Source organism: Prosopis cineraria, unplaced genomic scaffold, assembly GCF_029017545.1.
Source record: "Prosopis cineraria cultivar Desert tree isolate PC_DT_omini unplaced genomic scaffold, ASM2901754v1 PC3, whole genome shotgun sequence".
Classification (NCBI taxonomy): domain Eukaryota; kingdom Viridiplantae; phylum Streptophyta; class Magnoliopsida; order Fabales; family Fabaceae; genus Prosopis; species Prosopis cineraria.
Window position 1 is genome coordinate 6453939 of NW_026555334.1, and position 19368 is coordinate 6473306.

Sequence of the window (19368 nt, forward strand, 5' to 3'; positions counted from 1 at the left end):
GAATATTGTTTAAGAAATATTTTAAAAAATGGTGTTTTGAAGCCATATATTCGACCTTAATATTAATCCACATTCTTTTTTTATCAACAATATTAATCCATATTTAGATAGAAAATAATGGAGAGATACCAACTAGCTTTGATATGAGTAAAAGGGATTATGACTATTTAAATAAGAGGTAGAGTTTGATCCATTCATGAAAGCAGTCAAATGTCCTACTCAATTTAGAGTAATTCATTAATTTTTTTTTTCCATTCACATGAGTTTGAACCCGAACTATGTGTTTAAAAAGTCATAATCTATTCCACTACTGAATTTGAACTTAATTCCCTTAAATGAATGAATAGAAACTATGAGCAATAACTATGTATATAAAATAACACATTGAATGACCTTTTCAATTACTTTTTTTTTTCTTTCGTTATCAATTAACCTAGGATGTCTTTTCTTTAAGTTTTTAATGTCATAGTCAAACTTATAAATACCTTAATAAATATTTAAGATAATTTCAGGACAAGCGCATAGGTGGAGCCTATCCTTATCCATCCTTGATATCATTAAACAAGATCAGCAATAAAAAAAAAGGGATGATGAACAATATTTTTATTAATGAGTGAAGCATTGATTAACTAATGCACGGCCTAACCTAGTAAAACGTTACATGAGATTTATTATTATTTTTATTAGATCATATTTCAAGTTCCCATAATTTGTTTTCATAATTGATTATCAAGGTTGTGATTTTGAACATATGGAAAAATTCTGTTTGGCCAAAAAAAAAACATATGGGAAAATTAAAGGACCTAGAGAACTAATATTATTATAAAAAATGTAAAAAAAAATTAATTAGATTAAGGACCCAAAAGACAATTAATCCCTGAAAATTCAAATTGAAAGATATTTCAGCTCAAAGATCTGCTTCGAACGCCAAAAAGGAAGAAAGAAAATAATAAAATTAACAAAGAATGGATAGTTTTCAATGTCATTTTAAACAGAGGGAAATTGAAACATTTATATATCTCTATTTATTTATAATATAAAATTTATGAGGAATTATGTACTATTCATAATATTGTAGCCTACTTAAAACTTTGCAAAGCATAACCCCACTTCTAGTAAGAGAATAGAGAAATAAACATGATGATGTAGATAATTTTTTTTTTTAAAAAGAAATTAAACTAGCTAGTGAGTTCCATGCATACCTGGTTAATGGCACGAAAAAAGACGGTTTGTTAGATTTTTTTTATTATATATAGATTAAGTTTTAAATTTTGTAAATAAAAGTTTGCTCTTATTATACATATATGTATGTCTTCCCCATACTTTTTCTTTAGCTGTTGAACTAATTGTTAAGACTTTCTTTAATTTCCATAATACATATGCTTAAAGCATTGTCTATTCAGTGCAACCATATATGAAGATTTTAAATCAAATGCTTAGAATATAAAATTACTTAGGCTGTATATGAATAATTGACAAATGTAAAAGTAAATGTATATGCGTGATCTATTCAATAAAGGGGAGATAAAGAGAAAATATGTTATAAATGTAATGATAATATGTGAAACATACACAAAAATCATAGGAAAAATGATAGAAAAATCTATTTAAATTATCTAAATGACATATTGATCTCATGAAATGGTATAATTCTCCTAGAGTTTCATGAATTTTTCTGTCATTAGGAAATCAAAAGAAATAACTAAATTGCCTTCAAATAAAACAAAAATCCCAAGTCTCAATGTTAAAATAATTGGCATGTGTTCTACCACCTCATCGTCACGTCGATTTGGGGAAGGCGGTCTTTGCTGAGGATAGTATGGGTGCTAACATTGCACACCACATGGCGATTCAGGTTGGTTTAGAAAAACCATCAAACCTGACACTGAAAGCTTTAATTTTGGTGTAGCCTTTTCTCTGGGGCGAGGAATAGAATTCAAACAGAATCAAGCCATGTATGCAGTGAAGTTGGATCGTATGGAAGTTTCTTTTTTCGAGTGCGTTAGGGGGCGACAATCTATTAGTTAACTTGGAGAAGGATCTGAACTTGGGAAAGCTAAATTGCAAGAGAGTGCTAGTGTGTGTTGTAGAGGAAGATTTGACGATAGACAAGGGCTTGAATTACAAAAATTGCTAGAGAAGAATGGATTTTCGGGAGATGTGAATGTGTTGGAGACGAAAGGGGAAAAGCACGTGTTCCATTTGTTGAAGCCATGCTGATTTAGTTAATTTACAGAGAGTACTGATAAATTATAATTTTTTATTGCATTATTGTGAATTTAGAAAAAAAATTTGTTAATATAGGAATAAAAGTTGTGATTTTTTTTATTTGAATAAGAGGTAAAAGTGTCATTTCTTATAATTCCCTAATGATAGACACATCCTTTAGAATTCTAGCGAAATTATGCTATTTCATGAAACCAATATGTCATTTAGATAATTTAAAGGGATTTTTATATCATTTTTCCAAAATCATATCTTGTACTTTATTTTTTTTTTCAATATGAATATATAAATACATAATTTGAAAGAGTTCAATTAAGTTTTTTCCATCTCATGACATTGCAAGGCTTACGTACAAGTGAGGGAATCTTATGACCCTTTCACTTAGGAAAAATTGCAAATTATAGTAACGAGCTTTTAGATTAGGTTAATATACAATTTAAATTTTAAATTATAAATTTTAAACGTTTTGAATTCTAAACTTTTAAAAGGTAGATTTTAAATTGTAAATAATTAAAGTAGGGCTAATTCCAACCCCATAGTTAAATTTAAACAAATGTTCGTTAGTTTTTTAAAATTTAGACTTAATATATAATTTTTATCAAATTTCATTGTCACTCTCTCTCCTACCCTCATTTGAGAAAAAGTGCACATTATGCCTCAATTTTTAAAAAACTAAAAGAAGTTTGTTTAAATTTAATGGTAGGGTTGAAATTGCCCTAACTTGATTATTAAAGTTTAAATATATATTTTTCAAAAGTTTAAAATTCAAATCACCCTTGAACTTATAATTTAAAGTTTAAATTATATATTAACTCTTGTAGATTTTGCACGTCATATATTCTCTTCATATTTTGAACCCTCTTTTTAATATTTTGAACATTAAATTCATTTAATTTTTTAACTCATAATTTTTTTTAGCTTTTCAACTCAAAGCCCAATATGTAATACAATAGATATTTTTTTAAACTATTAAATTATTTTTTAAAAAAATTAATTTTAAGACAATATTCTTCGCCCCTCCCCAGGTCAACTCTACCATTGATGGCTTGCTTTCGTCTCCCTCACCACTGTATACAATAACTATATTTTTATTCAATGGTCAACTCTCCAATGAAAAATAACATTATACAACAGAGAGAGAGAGAGAGGGAGGGAGGGAGAGGGAGGGAGAGAGAGATTCCTTTGACAACAAGTACCTTGGACTTAGAGCAAAATTCGGAGGTTTCTTGATAGTAAATACATGTAGTGATCAATCTCGGTCACATTGCATATAGAGACAGATAGATTTTCCCCCTAATTATGAGATATATCAGTAATTTTTATTCTAAGTTTTGTTCTTTTACTCTCATTAAATATTGGTGTACATTATTAAAAATTTTCTTGAAATTTTTTACCCATTCCTTCATTAAAAAGGGCAAATTTGGAAGATTGTTAAAATTTTAGATAGACATTTGTGTACAAAAGTTTTTTTTTTAATTTTTACAACAATTAAAATCATTTTTTACACTGATTCTGCAATTAGTGTTGTTATAAAAATATATACGTTTTTACCAATAAGGGGTTGACGTAGTGGAAGTGGACTACAACCCCTAAAAAAGAGAATTCAAGTTTGATTTCTTAAGATGACCCTTTTAGGAGGTGGCAAGTTTTGAGACGAAACTCTCTCTACTATGCTGCTGATTAAAAGATTAGTCCCATAGCTGGTTTAAAGAGCTAAAGCCATGGGGACACCTTGGGGGCCCCCTCAGTTGGAAAGCAACTAATTAGGGTACCAATAAAAAAAATATAAACAGTTTTATAGTCAATATAGAAAGACACTACACTTAGAAAAAAGTAATAAGATTTTTTTTAGTTTTAAATTTTAATAAAATATGTTGGAGTGACTTGTAAATGAAAATAGAAAAAGCATAAGTCCTCTGTAAGAACGACCTTCTATCATGTGCATTAAAGGCATTCTTTTTTTCTAATTTGTCTTTGATTCAAAAAAATGTAGTTGCACTTAACTGTTATGAATGAGTATTATTGAATTAGTTAAACATTATAGAAAGGTTGTAATTTAGCAAATAAAATAATTTACAATATAATTTTTGTTAATAAATAAGTGGTAATTATTTTTTTCCTTAGATATATGACATTAATTAGAAGGGATATTTTTGCATTTGAACGAAAAATGAAAGTTTTCTATTCCTAAAATATAAATATACAGGGGTGATTAAGTGGCTAACCATATCTTACGTGTCATCATATACATATATGAATTTGATTACGTGAATATGAACATGAATTCCAAAGAGACTAATAACGAGCGTCAAGGAACTAATCAGAATTAAGAAAGTTCGGTAGGGCACGGATCTTAACGAACCATTAAATACATTTAACTATAAATTTCTGGTTGACTTTTGACCCAAAAAAAAAAAAAATTCTGGTTGACTGTTGCGGATGTTTAGGCTGTGTCGGACTTGAAAGGGAAGAGAGCTTTGTTACGCAATCCTTCAAAGTATAAAAGGCATTTTTATTTTTAACTGACCATTATAACAAAAAACACTTTTTATGTTGATTAAAAATATTTTTTTTCACCTGTTTTAGAAAATGCCACCACATAATTTTTATTTTTAACTGATCATTACTATAAAAAACACTTTTTATATTGATTGAAAATAATTTTTTACACCTGTTTTATAAAATGCCACCACATACTATATATACTATGTACACCAATTAAATTTTAACCAATATAAAAAGCAGGTGTAAAAAGTATTTTTTATAGTAATGTGAATTGCATCTATCAATGAGTGATATGGAAGCCGATAATTTATAATAATTTAAAATTTAATGGCATGTTATTTCTCTAAGAACATATTAATTGAAAATATCCATACAAATAGTTGAAACCAAACTCATGATATCTTAAATAAGGAACTCTCAATGTCATGATTACCCAAAAAGCCCCATGGTATTTAATCCTGAATACTGATAAACAAGCAAAGCACATTAAAGAAAAAATTTATTTATTGCACATATTCTTCATATGCCATTTATATGATATTTAAAGAAATAAAAGACTACTAACTCAACTAGGATCTCTAAAAACCCTAATGTGAAAATCCTTTTTTTTTTTTGGCCAACTTTAATGTGAAAATCCTAACGGTTAACTTAAGTTCAAAACCCTATAATAGGCTATTAAAGTTTAAAATATGAAATAAACAAAATACATGAAAAATAAATATAAAAATTAAATAAAAATCCAAAAACTTGACTGAATTAGAACTAAATGGAGTCTAATTATAGACTTATTGTAGCAAATTGTAACCCAAATATTCTCTCCACCTTCTTGACTCTCCCACTTTTTACCAGCCTTCTATACTAGCCATTGAGCCTTCGGTACTATAAAAAAAATCTTGGGTTGCTTGAAGGAATTATCAAAAATATTTTTCAATTGTTTCTCTTCCATACAAAAAAGAAATAATATAAATTCTATTTAATAAAAATAAAACAAAATTGAACTCTTATTAGAAGCAATCCTATTTAAGGCACAGTCAGCTATTAAATGTGGGCAACTCTTTCAACAAGAATTCAAATATTGATTTGCTATGTTATAAAAGAATTCATCTTTCACTTAATCTAACTTTTGTATGTTAATATAAAGAAATTTTTTAGTAGCTATAAAATTTACAGGCCTTGTTATTTAGTAGCAGTATTTAATTTTAACAAATGTTTACCTATAATGTAATTTAACAAATATTTAAAATCATATTTTTTTAAAAGTAATTATTACTTGACTTGAGTAAAAAATTTTCTCTCACTATTTAACTTGTCTAGATCTGTCACTAGTTGATGGGGCCCAATATTGTAACATGCATGTTGTGTAATTTAGGATGCTTGTTGTTCTTTGGCAGAATGGTTTTATGTGTATTTTTTTGCCCCTTAACCCCCTTTCTCGCACCAGTTTTGGCATAATATGTAAAACTCACAACCTTTACTTTGAACATCTTGCTTCTGTTATGAATTAGAGATCTTTTTTCACGGTTTACAGAGTGTGCCGTAAATTAATAACTAAGAATATTTCTAGCTCATTGAATAAAACTTTGAGTATTTTTCCTTTTAATCCTATTGATTACTTTCTAACTATTTCGGCATGACCAAAAGTATTAGTTGTGTCATTAAAATTGTTTATATAAAAATTTCTTAATTCTCATCTCTGCCCTGGATAAATATTATAAATTAAAAAAATACCCTCTCTCTCTAATCCTATTTATAATAATGTGAGAAATTTTTTTATCTTATTTATAAAATAAGTCACATTATTAGATTTTTATTATAAATTTTCTCTTTTATCTTTCATTAAATGTTAGTGAGAGAAATGTTATTAAATTATATATATTCAATAGGGGTAAGAGCGTAGGGTTAAGAATATATTAAATTTTTAAACAAAATTAATGTTTTTTTTTTATTTGGGTGAAGGACTTTCTATAAACAGGACCATAAAAGTATACTTTTTTTTTCATAATCTCATTTGAAATTAATAGGAATGACATTTTTAAAATGAGGTAATTAATGTTTCACAGGCTTTGTATGATAATTACATTTTTAACTATAAAACTCTTAAAAAAAACTAAAAAGTGACTTATGTAAAACACTACAGGGAGTCTTTTTTTCCTTCCTCCTTAAGATTTCAATTTGAACGGCATTCAAGGGCTATGTTGAGTTTCTTACTATTCAATTAACCTAATTATAAGTGCCAGCTGTCTTATTTCTATAGTATAATTAAAAAATAACCCTTTAAGAATTCTTTTCGTTGGTGTAACTTTATATTTAATTTACGTCCGCGTTAAATTCTAACCGATAGATATATTTAATGTCAAACGGCTCTGGCTTGCTTGTTGCGGCTCACTTTTGGCAGTATAAATTGACTTTTCTCATCTTACATAACTTTTAATTAATTATTTATATGATATTAAATAATTTTTAACTTATAAATAATTAAAGATTATTTTTCTCCAAGTATTGTAAGGCAAATGGTAGACATTTTTTAATTAAGTTATTATATACATAATAACTGTAATTCAAACTCAATCACTTATTTAAGTGACAGAGCCGCTCCTATCACACATGCTAATTTTAATTAGTTATTAATTTTTACGAATAATTAAGTAGGCGGGGCATATGGCAGGAAATTTAAAAAGCCTTTTGTTTCTAAATATAATCAATTAGACAACAAATAATACAAGCTCTATGACCCATTATTAAAAAAATTGACTAATTAATGACTAATATTTAAGCCTCACTAGGAAGCATCTAGGGTTATTAAATATAATTGTAAATTGTAACCAATCAATTAATTTGGTCATGCATGAGAAGGCATCAAGGAATTATATAAAAAAAAATAGCCGGTGCCCACAGAACCTATATTTGCATCTATCAACAGAAATTATTGACCAAAAATAAATTTAAAAAAAATAAATTGGAATGTATATTGTAGATAGATAATAATTGATAGTAAAATTAATGAAAGTCAAAGTTAATAAGATGCGTCCCAGTGTGTCCAAGAAGAATACGTCTTTGTGAGACGAAGGATTTGACTTTGGTGCTGCCTCTCAGAATTAAGTATCATTTATATATATCACACAACACAAGAGCTATAATAGAAAGGGCCCAAATCAAAAGGAAATATATATATATATAGATCAGACAGATTCTGCAAGAATTAAATGGGTAGATCAGAGGAGGAAGAAGAAGACAAAAAGATGCAGAAAATGGATCTCTCTTTGAAGATTATTGACGATGAAGAAGCAGTTCAGAAGGCAGAAGAAGAAGATGATGATGATGATGAAGAAATGGCACGAGCAGTGAAGGTTGACGAAGAAGAAGCTCCTCATCATGAAGCCACCATGGTTGCAGCAGGAGATCAGACACGAGAACAACAAGAAGATGATAATGGGTCAATGGCGGAGAACACTAAAACAAGAGAGGTATGTATTCATATATCTACACACACACACACACTTTTCTTTCTTTTGATTATTGCAGTACAGGAAGAAAAAAACCTCACTATTATATTACACTCTCTATCTCTAATTAGGTTTTGTGTAAGAGATCGAGATCTGATTTCTAATCCATAATCTATATATAAATGTTAAAACTTTTTTTTAACCTTTTCATTAGTTCAAACTTAATTATCTTTTGATCTGACTGCTGATCTCTCTCATTGAACCTCATCAATTAATTCACTCATCTTATATCTCTTTCTCTCCCTGGCGGCTGCCACTTGAAACGGCAACGCGTATTATCGTCTAGGATCTTGATTTAATTAATAACTCAAAGTTAAATCTCTTGCTTTGGAAATCTTAAAATTTTTTGTTTTGAGAACATTTTCTGTGAAAATTAACATCTCAATTTCTCCTTTTCCAATAATGCTTACACAGATAGATCTACACACAGACAGATCGATTGATTCATACTTCTAATAATTTTAATTAAGTATGACATACTTAATTACCTGTGTTTATATGATTAATTAATTCTATTTATAAGTCACTTTTAATATATTAAAAATAATTTGTGATATGAGAATTCAATGGCACATGCCTTATACAAGGACAAAAAAAAAATCTTATTTCTTCTTTGTAAATTGAACGGGAAGGAGCGCTCACATACATACATACATATATAGAGAGAGGGGTGGTCATTTAAACTAAAGGGCATGGTCTTAATTAGAACTTATGATTTCTGGGATGACTAGGAGCTAAGTGTTTTACAAGTGGAGACAGATCGCATGAAAGAAGAAAACAAAGTGTTACGGAAAGAGGTGGAGCAAACCATGAAAGACTACTACGATCTTCAGATGAAATTCGCAGTCATCCAGCAGAACCACCTCGAAAAGCAAAAAGTAATAATTCAATAAATTATTGGCCAATATAATTATATATATATATATATTGGGTAATTATATAGTTAATCTCTTTTCATATATTATAATAATTCTTAATTTGGAATGTCTTTGGATCAGGACCCCCAGATGATGTCTCTCTCATCACTTGAAAACAATGGAAATTCTGGCGGTGGTGAGGATGATGGTATGAGGGAGATTGGATTGGGATTATCACTGAGGTTACAGACTAGTAAGAGTGAACCAGAAGAAAATATTTATAAAGAAGAGTCTAAGAATAACAAGGAATTATTAGAATTGACGAGTTTTGGAACCTCATCAGCAGTACGACAGAACAAGATAGCTCGCACTAGTTACCATGATCAGTCACCTGGTATCAGTAATACCCATGTTGCTTCATCAACTCCAACTAGTAGGAAGGCTAGGGTTTCTGTTAGAGCCAGATGTGAAGCGGCCACTGTAAGTATATGTATATCTATATAGACACACACACACACACACATTTCATGCATTAATTATACTCACATAACAAGACACTTTCTATAAGTAATTTTTGGACCAAAATATAGGATAAATTATAATAACTAAATAATTTCTTTTAATTTTACCTCTTTGATTAGCATGAAGATATTTAATATAATTGTATTATTATTCAAAGTCAAGGGTGAAAATTAAAAGTACATCTTATTTTTTTATGATATAAAAAAATAACTTTTTTAAGATGCGTGAAATAGTTGAAAATGTTCTATAATAAGGATCGGAGAGAGTATATCTTTCTTCTAACACTGCACACAATACATTATTTATAATACATGAAACAGTTGAAATTGTCCTATAATAAAGACCAAAGAGAGTATATCTTTCTTCTAGCACTATACACAATACATTATTTATAACAGCTGATCAGAATCTGGAATATGTGTCTGTGAAGAGATAAATATACTAGTGGGTCATATTTACTCTATCCGTTCTGTATTAATGATATGGCTTTTAACCAAATTACATCTTCAATGACTTAATTAATTGTTTTAAAATTAGACATTATTTTTATATTTGCTCTTATTTAATATGCCTTTTTAGTTAGGTAATCTTATTAATTACATCCCTAATTAAGGGTATTTTTGAAAAAATCTTATTGATTGCACATTGAAAAACAAAAAATATCTTATATTCTTCAATATGATACTTCAAAAAAAAAGCCTTATAATATTGAACGGACGGGGTAATATATAGATCAAGTCCATCACTATCAGAAATAGAAAAAGTTCATTCTAATCTTGCAGAAAATTTGGACAACCGGAAAGGGATTGAGATTAAGTGCTTTCCTTTAATTAGGGGGGAAAATGGGATGTTTTTCCTCTTTATTATTTTTAAATGTTTTGAAATATATAAAATATATATTTTTAAAAAATAATGTTTATATTATTGATAAAAGACATTTAAATAAAAAAATTCAGAAATTAGTATTAAATTTTAATATATAGACCAATTACAATACACATATGCACACTCACATTAAGGAGATGATGAAAAGGACCATGCATCATGCATTTCTAAGGAATTAAACAATCAAGCTTGTACAGTCATCAATATTTAATAAACAATTGACACTACAAATTAATTAGAAAAACAACATATATATGATGCTTTTCTTTTGAGAAAAAAACATTGAATCACACCCTTTTTTGAGATAGATATAGCGATGGGTCCTGTTTAACAAACGAAGCCTACTATACTATAGATATCTGGTCACATACGAATTATATACATAGACGTTAGAGATGTTTCATATGTGTACACTACATATATATAGTTTTAATTTCCAGAGTTGTGATTTGAAAAGTGAGCATAATAATTAAGATGATAATTAAGAAAAATTCTAAGGAGATAATAAAGTGTTTGATATATACTAATGCAGATGAATGATGGGTGTCAATGGAGAAAATATGGTCAAAAAATTTCCAAAGGGAATCCATGTCCTCGTGCCTATTATCGCTGCACTGTAGCCCCCGGCTGTCCAGTCAGAAAACAGGTAATTAACTTTATTAATCACATTTTTATTTCTTTTAACTCCAAAGCTTTAGTTTATGATTTCATTAACCCTGCGTGTCGTGCGCGCGCGCGCGCGCGATATTGTATGCACAATCCAAATGCGAGTTGTTCTCTTGTGTCACTGTTTCATATGTACTTGTTGTTGGGCATTTGACATATACATCATTTATATGCAAAGGTGTAATGCTCCACTGATCCTAATATATATAGGGCAAAATTTTAAAGCATTACTTGATTCTAAATATAAGGTAAAGATATGACAGTTAATTTTTGTTTTTTTTTTCTAATTTCTATGCATACAACACATTTACAGTATTTAATAATTTCAACGAAAGGCGAAATGGAAAAGTTACACATTTTTCTATAAATTTAAGATATACTCCTTTCATCCCATATATAAGATGTCAGTTAGAAATCTTTTTGTCCCTAAATATAAGGGTTGTTAGAATATTTTTTAATAAATGAACAATTTTATCCTTATGTTGTCTTGGAAATGGAAAAAAGCTATGCATTGTATTAATTAGTTTTTGGTAAATCTGTATTAATTTACTTTTGAAAACTGGTCAAGGACAAAACTGAAAAATGTTGTGCTTTCAAGTAAATGACCAACTTTTGCATGAATTAATTAAAAACATCTTATATATAGGAAAGTATTAACTATCATTCCTTAAAAACCATGAAATTAGTTAGCCTTGCCCTATAGGAGGGAGTACACACAATGACACAAATGTTTCAGATTTTGCTATGTCACTATATTTTCGTTGTGTTGGGATGGATGCAATTAGGGTAAGGGTAAAAGAAGAAACTAACTAGAGGAGAAAACTAATAGGAGATATCAAGACAAAATGAAAATGGAGAAGAAAATAAGTTATGGGGTCCACATTGGGCACAGTATTTATTTTCTTATTAATTTGCCATTGTTTTTCTTTATTAGCTAGAAAGCAGGTAAAAACATAATTCGAACTTGTTAACACACAGAACATTGCTATATATAGGTGTGAGTGTGACATACATGCATGTTAATTAATTTCAGGTGCAGAGATGCTTAGAGGACATGTCCATATTAATCACAACATATGAAGGAACACACAATCATCCTCTCCCAGTAGGTGCAACAGCCATGGCTTCCACTGCTTATAATGCAGCTAACCAATATTACAACATCCAATCAAACCCTAATAATAATAACATTGACCCTTCCAAAGGACTCGTTCTCGATCTCACCTCAACCTCATCATCATCATCTTCACCACCCAGATTTTCTTGGACACCAAACAGTAGTAATTTTCCCACTCAAGAAATATCAGCAAGGCACTTCCATTATTACCATTTGGATATCATCATCATCATCATCATCAAAGTGTGTCTGCGATAGCTTCAGATCCTAAGTTTAGGGTTGCTGTGGCAGCAGCAATAACTTCCATAATTAATAATCCTTCAGGGACGACTGCCGCGTCGTCATCATCGACTTCGATCATTAATAACGGAAACTCTGGCCTTGGCAGCAGCAGTAACAGATGGATCTTAGAGTCCCTCTCATCATCGCCCAAAGGGAAAACCCAGTTCAAAGATTAAGCATGGAAGACGTGAAGGATATATATATATATATATATATATATTCTTCTGATTCTTTTTTCTTTAAAAGTTATTTTTTTTTCAATATTTTTTTCAGACAAACATATGTATAAGCTTTTATATATGAAGAAGGTTTCAATTACTTGACATGCAAGGTAATTAAACTAGTGAAGGGTCAATATTTGTTGCGTGGATCTTTAGGTGCAACGTACTCTTTATATATATACATATATATATAAATCTTTAGGTGCAATTTACTCTTTATATATAGAGCTAGATGGAGTGGATAGCTTTTGTAACACCCTCAAATTTACAAACTGATTTTTCACAAATTATTAAAACCATTATCATGGTAAAAAAATTTCTACCATGATACATCTAAGACAATATACCACAGGTCTTAAAATATTTTAAAAAGTAATTAGAACCATGAGGGACAGACATGATCCTCATAACATGTTATTCAAATCAGGTCATAAATTAAAAGGGACAGACATAATCCTCTTAAACATATAAATGCATTTAATAAAAAGGATTAGAGTTTACATGCTCCACAAAGAAGATATGTCCTAAGTTGGCACAAGATACATTGTATAATCCAAAATAAGAGGCAACGTAAAAGATGGTGTCTCATACACCATAATTACACCTCTGATGCTTTCTCGGCCGGACTCGCTCCTGTAAAAATATTAACCACGGGGAATGAGACTTAAAAGTCCCAGTAACCAGAAATTAATATGTAATGATGCATGCGGATGTAACTAATCATGCGATTGCTAAGTGGGCACACAAAACATTTAACCGAACAATACTTTCAAACAAACCAAACAAGTATTTAATTTGCATGACTGCACCTTATATCCTCCTTTCGCCATGCTCGGACGCCAAATCACCCGGCCAAAGGTGAGTTGGACCAAGCGACACGCCACTCATTGGGTCCAATGAGGGCTTACCACATGGTAATAATTAACCGAACAGAAATTCCCATTAACACCATTCATTAAAATACCCTGACAAGTCATGCATCATTCAAATATCCAAACAGAAATATATCCGAACAATAATATCTCATCATGATAAACAAAAATAAATTTTTAACCCACTTGGCAATGATTTCACAGAAGTATATAACAATATTTATTTTCAATAATTCATAATTTTTCCAAACAATAAAATAACACATAACCATTTACAAACACACCAATCACAACACATTAATAATGGTTACCTTGTGTCTTGAATAACAAGTTCCCCTTCACAACTCCTTTTTCACCACTATCTTTGTCAATATAATCTACATAATTATTTCACAATACTATATATTAATTTTACATTAAAATAAATAACTCTAATTTAAAGAGTTAGAAAGTCTTAGATCTATAGTCCATATTAACACTAATTTAAGATTTATACCTCATTTAACTTCCCAAATACTTTTCTAAAATTCTCGTACCCTAATGAACTATTTTTTTTTATCCTCAATTCACTTCTAGTATCACAATTTCATCCTTCCATATTCTAAAAATTCATCCAAAAATAAATTAAAAATTTTAGAATTATCCTGAAGCCTCAAATCACCTTTCTATAACCTCAAAAATACCTATTCATACTTAAATAAATATTTAATAATCATAGGTTTATCCCTACGTCTCAGATTTCACATAAATTCAACCATATAGATCTAGATTTTAACTCAAAAATTCTTAAACATGAGTTTCAACCTTAAGAAAATATTCTATAATATTTTTTTATATCCCTAAGAATTTTAACCTATATTTTTAATCCATCATATCATCAGATTAACTATCCTATAGAAAAATCCTAATCAAAATATTTACTCTATCCTACAAAATAATCATATCACTAGAAAGCTAATATTATTTAGAAAATAACTATAAAATTAATTTTGTAATTAAATAAATTTTTAAATGCTAATCTAAACAGGAAAGTTAGAACATACCTGAAGAAAAAGAAAATAATCTCCCCTTGCGAGAAAACGCCGAGCAACGTGAGAGGAAGAGAGAAAAATAATATAAAAATGGGATTGTGAGTCCCAAAATTATATTAAAAAAAACTATAAGTTTGAATTTAATTATTCAAACCTTTGGGCCAAAAGTTGCAATTTTCTCTAAATTACATCTTAGCCTCTCATGCTTCCTAATGCACACACCCCCTCCTTTTTATACATGAAGGCACCTCTTCTCTTCTCCTCATCTAACCAATGTGGGACTTAGAAACAACAACCTTCCACCCCCTTTTTTTTTTGTTCCTTCTACCTTCTCTTTTTTTTTCAACACATACATAAAAAAAATTATTTATGTATTATATCTTAACTAAATATTGCTTATGTGATTTTAAATTTAAATTTTTAAATTTATAATTAAATACCTAACCATAATATTATTTCTAAATAACCTCAAATAATATAAATTCCTATTATTATCATTTTTTTCTCAAAACCTAAATTCCACAATTTCTTTATTATATAAAAAATCAGGATGTTACAGCTTTCCTCTATATACGATTCGTTTTCATAATTTTATCCTTTAACCTTATTTTTTATCGTTTGTTAATCCATTGGACATGGTTAGTTTTCTGTGTTTTGTTCTCCTTCTAACATAAAATCAATAATTAATGGTGTGATTGGCTGGATGGGGATTTGAATTTGGATCAAATCTCTCATTTAATTTAGATACACAAAAATTTATAGATTGCATCCCTTAGTACATTTTTTTTTGTAATTTTAAATTACCTTTATACATTAATTTTTTGAAATTTCAATCACTTTCAAACCTTTTGTTCTCTTCATGTTTTTACTAATAATACCTTTATGCTCTTATCTTTCATTGATTAAAAATATAAATAAACTTGTTACTTTCAATTTTTTATTTTTGATTTGAATCTTAACTCATTTGATTTTTTTTAAAATTGCCAAAATAAAGAATTTTAAATACATAAATTCTAAATGTGAAATTTGAAACATAATATAAAATTTAAATACAAATCCAACAATCCCAACGTTATATGACATTATTTATATTTTATTATTTTTCTCAGTTCTTCATTATTCAATCTTTCTAATAGAGATTTATTATCTTTTCTACGGTTAATTACAAAATATTGACATTAAGATGGACAGTTAATTAATATAATGAATACATGAATTATAATTGATTTCATACTTAAATGCTCCCTATGATTTTCTTGATATAAAAAAGTTCAGGTGAGTTGGATTCTAAGAATTTAATATGATCAGAGCATGCCTCCAAACTCAAAGAGCGTTTATAAATAGCACTAATAATATAGATCTACCCACGACTGCAATGGATTGCAGGTTTAACAGGGTGGATTTGCACGATCCACATCCTATGCAAGTTGTAATTCTGCCAACCTGTAGGAAAAAAATTTTTTTTTGTCATTTTTTTAAAATTTTAAAAGTTATAAATTTATCTCTTTTTATTCTTTACATAAAAAATTATATATTTTTTTAAAAATTAATTATCTAAATAACAATAAAAGTCCTTCTAATCAAGACATGCTTACATTATCACTTAAATACAAACTAATTTAATTTTGTGATCCTTTCACTTTTTAGTCTTTTATATGAAATGATTAATATTATGCATATATGAATTAATAAAAATGCTTTGTCTATCCCCTTTTCTTGTCATCCTATTTTGGCATTTTTGCTACAAAATTGATTTAAATTTTGATTATTAAATTATTACTCATAATGCATGCAATTCATGCCATCTAAACATTTTGATCTTTTTTCCTGTTATGTTCAAATTAAGATGATAATCTATATATATATATATATATCGCTTTATAAGTAAGTTTAATTTTTTAAATAAAAATGATAACTAATATAACATTTATATATATATATATATAGAGTTTTTATTTAAAATTTTTTAAATACATAATTTTTTATAATATATATATATATATATATTTAGCACTATTTTGTGAACAAAATAATTTAAATAAACTACTTGCAAATCATCTGCCAATAAGGTTCTCATATCAACAACAAGATTTGAACCTACAACTTTTATAAGTTATGGGCCAAATATTACAAACCGTATCAACCTTTGTTGTAATACTCCCTTTGATTCTAAACATCAGAGCTTGTAAACTAGTTTATATAAACTAATAAAATTCGTTAAGCTAGTTATTTGTTATTATTATATAAGTAAAAAAAAATGTAATGTCAATTTCTTTAAATCATCCTTCCGTTTAATCTCACTACTGAAAAAAAAACTTTACACCAATAAATCTAAAATTTGTGAAAAAGGATTAGATATTTTTCATTTCATTTTAGTCAATAATCCGACTAACATAGTAATTTTCCAACGTATGTAATAGTCACTGGTATTTAATACTTGTATTCGAGTAATTAACAAAATTGTAGAAAAAAGTAATTATTTTTTATTTCATTTTACTTAGGGTTAATGAGCATTGTAAATTCTAAACTATTACTCGAATAAAATCTTGGATCTTAAACTTTTAAAATGAGTATCATAAATTTTAAACTATTACTCGATTAGCAAATTACCTCCAACCATTAATTTACATAAAACCACCATTACTTTAACTTTGTCAGATCTTTTCAAAGGCTGATGTGGCATTAATCACCTCTGGACATGTGGTATGTTAATTGGGCTTACATAATGATCAACGTTGGATGAATAAACATTAGGGGGTAGTTTGTTCAGAATTTGCAAATTGAGGAGAGTTTTTGCTCATTTTAAAAGTTTAGAGTCCAGAATGCTATTTGACTAATATTTTAGGATTTAAAATGCTCATTAATCCTTTTACTTAATAGTCTAATTAAAGTAGTCATTTTCCAATGCATAATAGTCACTGAAGGAAAATACAACATTTCATTAAAAATAAAATGTCAAAAAAGTCGTTGAGAGAGAATTACAATCGGGTCTCACATAAGAAAATTAATTACTACAAGGTCCATTGACAACTGAACTAAACTGCATTCACAACTGATTGTGTTATCAATACAATTTAGTTTAGCTATCAATGGACCTTGTAGTAATTAATTTTTTTTGTGTGGGGCTTCAATATTATTCTCCCTAATAATTACCACATTTCATGGCACTTAACTGTTATTTACATATTTTGCAGATATTTTTTTGTCATTCTCCTTGTAAATTAATCATGTGAGATATCAAATAATGATATATAAAAAATAATCATATGAGATATCAAATAATGACATATAAAACATTAAAATAGTAATGGGGAATTTGGGAAAATGAATAATAAATTTCTTCTCCTTCTAACATAAATAATTCACTGACATTATTTATGTTTTATTATTTTTCACATTTCTTCATTCCTCAATCTTTCTAATGAGATTTATTATCTGTTCTACTTTGCAAAATAATTGACATTAGGATGACAAGTTAATATGATATGAAGATATGAATTATAATTTATTTTCTATTTAGATACTTCCTCTCATGTTAAATGTGGGAGATCATTAACTAATTTTTTTGGATTAGAGAAATTAGTTAAGTTAATTATGTATAAAAATATGTTATTTTTTAAAAATACCTCTCATTATTAATATTAGTAATAATTAATATATATTGAAATTTGAAATTTAAAAGCTTAAAGAAACGTCCAACTCGTAAGAATATAATTTAGAAAATAATAAATATAGGAGACAAAAAGAATGAATATCTTATATTTATCAGTTATAACTACAACAAATGTCTCAGCTCATTCACGCGTTTAGGATGAGGGGCAGTATCTACTTTTTAATTTTTGTTCTTATCCTTCTCGTGTGTGTTTGCCTTTTTCTATAATACCGTATTCAAACTAACGAAAATCATAGCCAAGAATTGCTGGAGAAATATATTTATAGTTGAGGATCAATTAATTTTAAAATTATACCGTAGTCTCGGAAGTCTTAATTATAATTAATTTACACTGTAAAAAGACAAAAAAGCCTCTATAATGGAGGTCTAACTGTAATTTGCCTTTTCACAAGTTATAAGTTCAAACACACAGAATAATTTATTGTTAAAATAAAAATGAGAGTTATTTTTTTTTTCAAATGGTTTGTCGTTCCCCAACTTTAAATACAACTTTTTTACAAGTCAAGAAATTTGACACAAGATAATTTGTTGTTAAAATGAGAAGAAGAGTTGTTTTATTCAGAAGGTGTGTCGTTCACTAGCTTTAAACATAGGCTTTTCACAAGTCATGAGTTTAAATACACAAATAATTTATTGTTAAAATGAAAAAGGGGGTTTTTTTCCAAAATGATGTGTTGTCGTTCACCGACTTTGAACACATAGTTATTATAGGGGCATTTTTATCTTTTTACAGTGCAAATTAATTACAATTAAGACCTTTAAGATTGTAATGTAATTTCAAAATTAATTGATCCTCAATTGTGAATACATTTCTCCAGCAATCCTGGCTGTGATTTTTCCTTCAAACTAAGTAGATTTCGCAAGTTGCAGGATAAAGCTATTCTAAACATTTTTTTTTTTTAACGGAGAACATGTGATTTTGACTTTTTTCCCTTATCTAAATACCGTTGGTTTCATTCAAAATAAAGTGTAAATTATATAAATCTACAAATATTTATTAACATTTTT

At 28.2% G+C, this 19368-nt stretch overlaps 1 protein-coding gene and 1 long non-coding RNA gene across 3 annotated transcripts; one reads left to right on the plus strand and one right to left on the minus strand.

The window, feature by feature from the left end:
* The first annotated feature begins 7894 nt into the window (after positions 1-7894).
* On the plus strand, positions 7895-12984 carry LOC129306987 (probable WRKY transcription factor 9). 2 transcript variants are annotated; one of them, XM_054947824.1, is made up of 5 exons: positions 7895-8195; positions 8966-9112; positions 9233-9571; positions 11031-11144; positions 12198-12978. In XM_054947824.1, the coding sequence occupies exons 1-5, from the start codon at positions 7935-7937 to the stop codon at positions 12537-12539; spliced, it is 1203 nt and encodes a 400-aa protein (XP_054803799.1). In that variant the 5' UTR covers positions 7895-7934; the 3' UTR covers positions 12540-12978. The 2 variants fall into 2 exon arrangements, with proteins under 2 accessions (XP_054803799.1, XP_054803800.1); XM_054947825.1 differs by lacking the exon at positions 8966-9112 and having other exon boundaries at positions 12198-12984.
* A 264-nt stretch (positions 12985-13248) lies between these two features.
* On the minus strand, positions 13249-14860 carry LOC129305119 (uncharacterized). Its single transcript, XR_008591878.1, has 3 exons — positions 14700-14860; positions 13968-14033; positions 13249-13417 (listed from the first exon to the last, which is right to left on the minus strand). It is a non-coding gene; the product is annotated as an uncharacterized LOC129305119 (long non-coding RNA).
* Positions 14861-19368: the final 4508 nt, after the last annotated feature.